The sequence below is a fragment of the Solanum lycopersicum genome, chromosome 12, assembly GCF_036512215.1.
Source record: "Solanum lycopersicum chromosome 12, SLM_r2.1".
NCBI classification, from domain to species: domain Eukaryota; kingdom Viridiplantae; phylum Streptophyta; class Magnoliopsida; order Solanales; family Solanaceae; genus Solanum; species Solanum lycopersicum.
This window is the reverse complement of record NC_090811.1, coordinates 59454868-59461985: the sequence shown is the minus strand read 5'-3', so window position 1 is coordinate 59461985 and position 7118 is coordinate 59454868. Positions and strand designations below refer to the sequence as shown.

Here is a 7118-nt window from a genome sequence, read left to right as displayed (position 1 = left end):
TTAGTTCATCATATTCTCTAGTTGTTAACAGCACATAAGGATCCAGTGGAGTAGCAGCTGGTTTTGCAGCACTAAGACCTGCCTCAGATATGATCTCCAATGTATATTTCCTCTGATGCATTACAATTCCATCTTGTGATCTAGCAAACTCAATCCCAAGGAAAAACCTGAGGTTCCCTAGATCTTTCATTTTGAAATTTTCTTGTAAGGTGCTTCTAGTCTATTGAATAAGATTGATATCACTTCCAGTGATCATCAAATCATCTACATATACTAACAGTATAACCAGAGATGCACTAGTTTTCTTGATGAATAATGAGTAATCAAGATGACTTTGTACAAATTTCAATTTGACAAGAACTTTAGTGAGTTTTGCATTCCATTGCCTAGGTGCTTGTTTTAATCCATAAAAGGATTTAGTGAGCCTGCACACTGGTTTCTCCCCCTGCACACTAAAACCCTTTGGATGCTTAAAGCCAAAAGGAAGGACCATATAAACTTCATCAAGTAAATCACCCTGAAGAAATGCATTAGACACATCCATCTGATGAACATGCCAATGTTCTTTTGCAGCTAAGGATAGAACACTCCTAACAGTCACCATTTTCACAACTCGAGAAAAGGTTTCCTGGTAATCCAGGCCTTCTTTCTGATTAAATCCTTTTGCCACAAGACGTGCCTTAAACCTGTCAATCTCACCAGAGGCATGATACTTGATTTTAAAAATCCACTTGCAACCAATAGCTTTCTTGTGAGTAGGTAAAAGAACCACCTGCCATGTTTGATTTGACTCCAAAGCTGATATTTCAGCTTGCATTGCCTCAACCCATCTAGGATCCTTACAAGCTTCCTCAAAAGAGGTAGGTTCAACTTCAGTACCAAAGGAAGAAAGAAAGGCTCGATAAGAAGAAGACAAGTTGTCATAGCCAATGTACTTGTCAATAGAGTACAGAGGCTTATTGGGTTGAAGCTGAGCAGATGCAACATAATCTTGTAGCCATAAAGGAACTTTGGTACTTCTTTGTGATCTTCTTATAGAAGAAGTATCTTGAGCTGGAATTGTCTCAGTATGTGCATCTGTAGTATAAGGATTATGCTGGAACAAAGGTGTAACCTCTGAAGGTTCATCAACATTAGTAAACATTTGCCATGCAGTAGATGAAGGAGAAGCAAATGGAAATATAGCTTCTCTAAATAGTACATCTCTGCTAATGAAGAATGTTTTGTCCTTAATGTTGTATAACAGATATCCCTTTTGTATGAGCACTATAGCCCATGTGTACAGCAATGACACTCCTAGGATGAAATTTGTCCTTAATAAGCATACTTTTAGCAAAACATAGACAACCTATCACTCTCATATGCTGTAGAGAAGGTTTGCATTTGTGAAACATTTCATATGGAGATTTACCATGCAAAACAGATGTAGGCAACCTGTTTATAATATATGCCGCATTAAGAATGCAGTGCCCCCAAAATCTGATAGGAATATGACCTTGGAATCTGATGGCTCTAGCTACCTCAAGTATATGTCTGTGTTTTCTTTTAGCTATACCATTCTGTTGAGGAGTGTGAATGCAGGTTCTTTGATGAATAATACCCATGCTTGTATACAAATGTGTACACTCAGTGTTAATAAACTCAGAACCATTATCAGTACGAATGACTTTAACTAATAAGTTGAATTGAGTTTTGACTAGAGTAAAGAAATTTTTCAATACAACACAAACATCACTCTTCAACTTTATTGGAAACAACCACAACATTCTTGTACAATCATCCACTATAGTGACAAAGAATCTATTGCCATCATATGTAGGAGTATGAAATGGACCCCAAACATCTATATGTATCAATTGAAATGGACTAAAAGATATAGTAGAGCTATTTGAAAAAGGAAGTCTTGGTTGTTTAGCTAGAGGACATGTAGTACAGTTGTGAACTTCATTTGAACACTGTGTAACTGGAAGATTGAGAGTTCTAGCTAGAACATTAGATGAAGTATGACCAAGTCTTTGGTGCCATAGGACAGTTTGTGAACTTGATGAACCATCATGAACTAAATGAGAGTATGCTTGAGAGGTAGTACTATCTGTAGAAGATGAGGGATCTTAGAAGATGAGGGATGAGGAATGAGATAAAGTCCAGCCTGTTCTCTACCAATCACCTTCACCTTCCCACTGGAGAGATCCTGAATAGTCACAAAGTCAGGATAGAAATATACTGCACACTGTAGATCCTTAGTAACTTTTGAGACTGACAATAGACTGTACTTAAAGTCAGGAATAAGAAGAACATTATTGATAATTTCTTGTGAGGTCATATTACTAGAGCCTGTATGTGTGATCAATGTACTATCTCCATTTGGTAGTTGAACACTTCTAGGTGCATCAATAGGATGGATGTTTATTTATCAATAATTGTGAGTGAGGAGTCATATGATTTGTTGCACCAGAGTCTATAATCCATCCTGTATTTGCTATACTAGCTGAAAGAGCAGTGACATTACCTGATGAAGGATAGTTTTCTTGAGCTAGATTTGCACTGGAATGTGAAGTTGAATCTCTTTCAGTGGTGCTCTGCCTATTGGATTGACCAAGCATCTGCAAGATTTGATTATATTGTTCCTGCAGTGCATTCAATCCTTTGTGATAATCAACAGGATCAGATTGTTTATGACCTCTACCATAACCTTGATTTCTTGGATTCTCAACTCTATTAAAATCAGAATGGTCAGTGTCACTAATTGCATTGTTAGCAGATGGATAAGATCTCCTGTCATTACTTGATCTTCCTCTCCCTTGACAATTGTAAGTAGGACCAGTAGAACCTCTCTTCTTCCTTTCATAACCAGGTGGATATCCATGAAGTTTATAACACACAGCCTGCATGTGTCCTGTTCTTTTACAATAGTCACAAAATGCATTTGGATCATAGCTAGTATGAAACCTTGGTTTGGGAACTGATGATTGAGCAGTAAACAAGGCATTCAGATCAGATGAACTTGAACTGTGAGAAGTTTGTGACATGATACGTTGGCTTTCTCTTTCAACAAGTAGAAAGTATGCTTTATTTATAGTAGGCAAAGGTACCATCATTAGTATTTGGCTTCTAGCTTGCTCATATGAATTATTTAATCCCATGAGAAACTGCAGTAACTTCTGATTGTGCATGAACACTACATACTCTCTTGAATTCACACATTCACAACCAGGAACAGGTGCAAAACTATCATACTCTACCCACAACTCACGCAGCTTAGAAAAATAGCTTGAGATTGAACTTGTACCTTGGCTGATAGTAGCAATCTCTTTGTGTAGTTGAAAGATACCTGATACATCATTTTTGTCATATCTTTCACATAAATCCTTCCACACAGCAGCTGCATTGGTAGAATAAACAATGCCTCCAAGTAACTCCTTCGAAACACAATTCATAATCCACGAAAGCACTATGGCATTGCATCGTTCCCATAGACTTGTCAAGTTAGGACCATATAACTCCTTTCTGCATGATCCATCAATGAATCCAAGTTTATTGCGACCTATAATTGCAATTTTCATAGCTCGACTCCATACTGAAAAATTATCAGCTCCAGTTAGTTGAATTGAACTAAGTAATACACATGAGTTATCAATTCAATGTAAGAATAAAGGATGATTATGGCTCAGCTTCTCAGGCAACTCATTGTCGATAGTTGTCATGGTTTTGGCTGAGATCTTGAAGCTCTACTGTGTTGGCTCTGATACCATGTTAACTTTCTTGCAGCAGATGCATATCAATCATGCATAAATGTGAAGCTACGTAAAGAAGAAAAAGAGAAGGAACAGAGAAGAACAGAGAAGAAGAAGAAGAATGGAGGAAGAAAACGTTTATTCCATTGTATTCTCAAAAGTGTATTTGTAATCTGTACATACAAGTATATATATACAAGAATGAAAAACTGAATTTATTCTAACTACTCTAACTACCACTCTAACTACTTTAACAACTTCTTTGATATAGAGTCCTTTAATTACAATTATTTACACAATGATCCTAACATAATGACTTTAAGTAATGCCTTCTTTAATAAATCAGTTCTAGAATATTGAGAATTAAAACAAATTGGAATGACATAAATATAATTAAGTTTTTTTTCTTCTTTTGTTCTTTCTTTTGTTCATTTCACCTGTGACAAATAGAGTTGCTAATTATATGACTCTTGTAAAGTTTTTTTTTATTAATATTCATTTTTTATTAAAATATCAATTTTAGTGTACGTACGCCTCGCAGGTGTAGTCCACAATTATGGTAAAACTTATATTTAAACGTAACAATTACTTGATGTAAAGAGTAAACATAAGTATAGTAATTATGTAATTATAATAATTTGTAAAATTATAAAAATTGTAGTTCACTAGCAAAATAAAAAATTATAAAAATACCAATTTTAGCATATGTGTGTTTCGCACGTGAAGTCTAATATTAATGATCAAAATAAATTATAACAAACGTATGTTACACACAAAAAAAGTAAAAAAGAGAGTAAAGTAGTACAAAGAAAACTTAGAAAAGGTTCTTTTATATTGAAAAATCAGTTCTTGACTTGACACTTGAAAAGTAATATTTTTATCGTTAAAACATATTGGAAGGACATAAATATAATTAATGATTCTTTTCTTCTTTTATTCACTAAGATAGAGTTGCAATTTAATTATGCAACTCTTGTAAAGATTTCACTAATATAAGAATAATAATGTTCGTGCTCCTCGCACATGTGGTCCACGATTATGGTCAAACTTATATTTTGAATATAATAGTTGCTCAATATAATAAACATTGTACCTTATACAAGAGAGTGAGAAAAAAAAGAGTAGAGTAGAAAAAAGAGGATTGGGAGGGAGGTTCTTGAATCTTGAAAAATTAAAATAGATTAAATGGACATAAATATAGTTAATGTGTTTTTTCTTTTTTTATCCACTTTTCACTTATGACATATAAAGTTTCAATTTAATTGACTCTTGTGATAATTTCACTAACAACTTTTTATATTAAAATACTCATTTTAGCGTACGTGCAATTTACGATAATAATTAAACTTATATCTGAATATAATAATTGCTCGATAAAAATAATAAACGTAAGTGTAGTAATTACGTAATTATGCATCTCACACATGTAGTCTACGATCACGATCAAACTTATATTTAAATAGTCATTATAAACGATAAAGAATGTCCTTTATACAAAAGAACAAAACAGAGTGTACAAGAAAGTGAATTACTATAACAGTTTCCTAAAAGCTCCATTCTTATAACACTAGCATTGTGGCTTTGAAAAAAATCATCCACAAGCTAAAGTTGAGTGTCATTTACTGTCAAGCAAAATCTAAGTAGTTGATTATACTCAAATGCTTGACAGATGAATTGTATCAAGAAATTAAAAACAAACTAAGAAGCATATGCAGAACATGTAAAAAGTTCAGTCTCAAACAGAATATCACAAAACAGAAATTGAAAATAGAATATCACACAACTATGAATTCTAGTATTTTGTATAAGCAGAATATCAATGTCTTCATTCAGTTCATTGGAGCGTCTCCATCTTGATCAGTAGCATCTTGATCAGTAGCATCTTGATCAGTAGCGTCTTCATCAGTAGCATCTTGATCAGTAGCGTCTTGATGAGTAGCGTCTTCATCAGTAGCGTCTTCATCAGTAGCATCTTGATCAGTAGCGTCTTCATCAGTAGCATCTTGATCAGTAGCGTCTTGATGAGTAGCATCTTCATCAGTAGCGTCTTCATCTTGATCAGTTGTGTCTCCATCTTGATTCATTGTGCCTTTATCTTGATTCGTTGTGCCTTCATCTTGATCAGTAGCGTCTCCATCTTGATCATGTTTATTCTTCCTGAGAAAGTTGAGCAGTATGTCCTCCGTCTCGAGCAGTTGTATCTCCATCGTGATCAGTTGCAGCCTCATCTTCGTAAGTTCTGCCTTCATCGTGATCAATTCTAACTCCATCCTGAACAGTTTCTTTTCTATATCTCGTTTAGTACCATCTCCTGCATCTTGATCAGCATTAGCGCCTAAATCTTGTTCATTAGGATCCTCTTCATTACCATCTCCATCTTCATAAGCATTTTGCTCATTAACGCCCAAATCTTGATCAACATTTTGCTCATTAACGCCCAAATCTTGATCATTAGCATCTCCATATTGATCAACATTTTGCTCATTAGTGCCCAAATCTTGATCACTAGGAACCTGTTCATTAGCATTTCCATCTTGTTCATTAAGATGAAGCAATGTTACATCATTCCAGCAAATAAGCTCCTCCCTGCCACAAAATACTCATTCGAATGAAACACCTTACAATTCATGTCACATATATGTAATTAGAAACTTACAATCTCATATCATTAGCATCTCCATCTTGATCATCATTTACCCCTAATTCTTGATCAACATTTTGCTCATTAGTGCCTTCATTCGACAAACTAACTTCTCCCCTGCCACAAAAATACTCACTTGTATCAACCCTTATACTGCATATGTGTTATTACAGTCTCAATTTGTAATTACAAACTTACCATTTCATACACAAGATTCGAGCAAGTGCCATCTGAAGAAATCATTAATAACAAAATCGTTATGTTCATGAAAACAAAATGATCTATATAAGCTAAGAATTAATCACAATTCATGAAACAGATATGAACAGAAGAATCTAAAATATTGAAATCAGTAGCATTAGTAGATGCAGAGTGAGAATCCATACAAGAAGAGGAGGGATTTCGTCGTCGGAGAATGCAACTCGAGTTGTGCATTCATGGCAATGGATGAATTGAGTAGGAGCCATTCTTCCACAAAAAAAATTGAGTTGAAGACAAATATTGATACAGAATGGGAATGACAAGAGAATGTTGATATTTATTTATATTTATAGAAAGGCCACTTCTTGATTCTTGAATTTACCGTTGCTTCAAAAAAAGGAGGGAAAATCTGAAATTGCTTCACATTGAACAAATTTTCCACTTAGGAAGAAAAATATTATTCTCCTTTTCAAGAAAATGATTTGATTTGACTTGACACTGAGTTTAAGAAAATAAAAAAGTCATTTGAATCTTGTCGTCCT

At 34.4% G+C, this 7118-nt stretch overlaps 2 protein-coding genes across 2 annotated transcripts; both read right to left on the bottom strand.

The window, feature by feature from the left end:
* Nucleotides 1-220: 220 nt before the first annotated feature.
* LOC138340471 (uncharacterized) lies at nucleotides 221-3563 on the bottom strand. The gene is made up of 3 exons (XM_069292197.1): nucleotides 2453-3563; nucleotides 2090-2256; nucleotides 221-1252 (listed from the first exon to the last, which is right to left on the bottom strand). Exons 1-3 carry the CDS (start codon nucleotides 3561-3563, stop codon nucleotides 221-223), a joined length of 2310 nt encoding a protein of 769 aa, XP_069148298.1.
* A 1845-nt stretch (nucleotides 3564-5408) lies between these two features.
* LOC112940458 (uncharacterized) lies at nucleotides 5409-6903 on the bottom strand. The gene is made up of 4 exons (XM_026028664.2): nucleotides 6762-6903; nucleotides 6574-6605; nucleotides 6391-6492; nucleotides 5409-6320 (listed from the first exon to the last, which is right to left on the bottom strand). The coding sequence occupies exons 1-4, from the start codon at nucleotides 6840-6842 to the stop codon at nucleotides 5564-5566; spliced, it is 972 nt and encodes a 323-aa protein (XP_025884449.1). The 5' UTR covers nucleotides 6843-6903; the 3' UTR covers nucleotides 5409-5563.
* Between the last annotated feature and the right edge of the window lie 215 nt (nucleotides 6904-7118).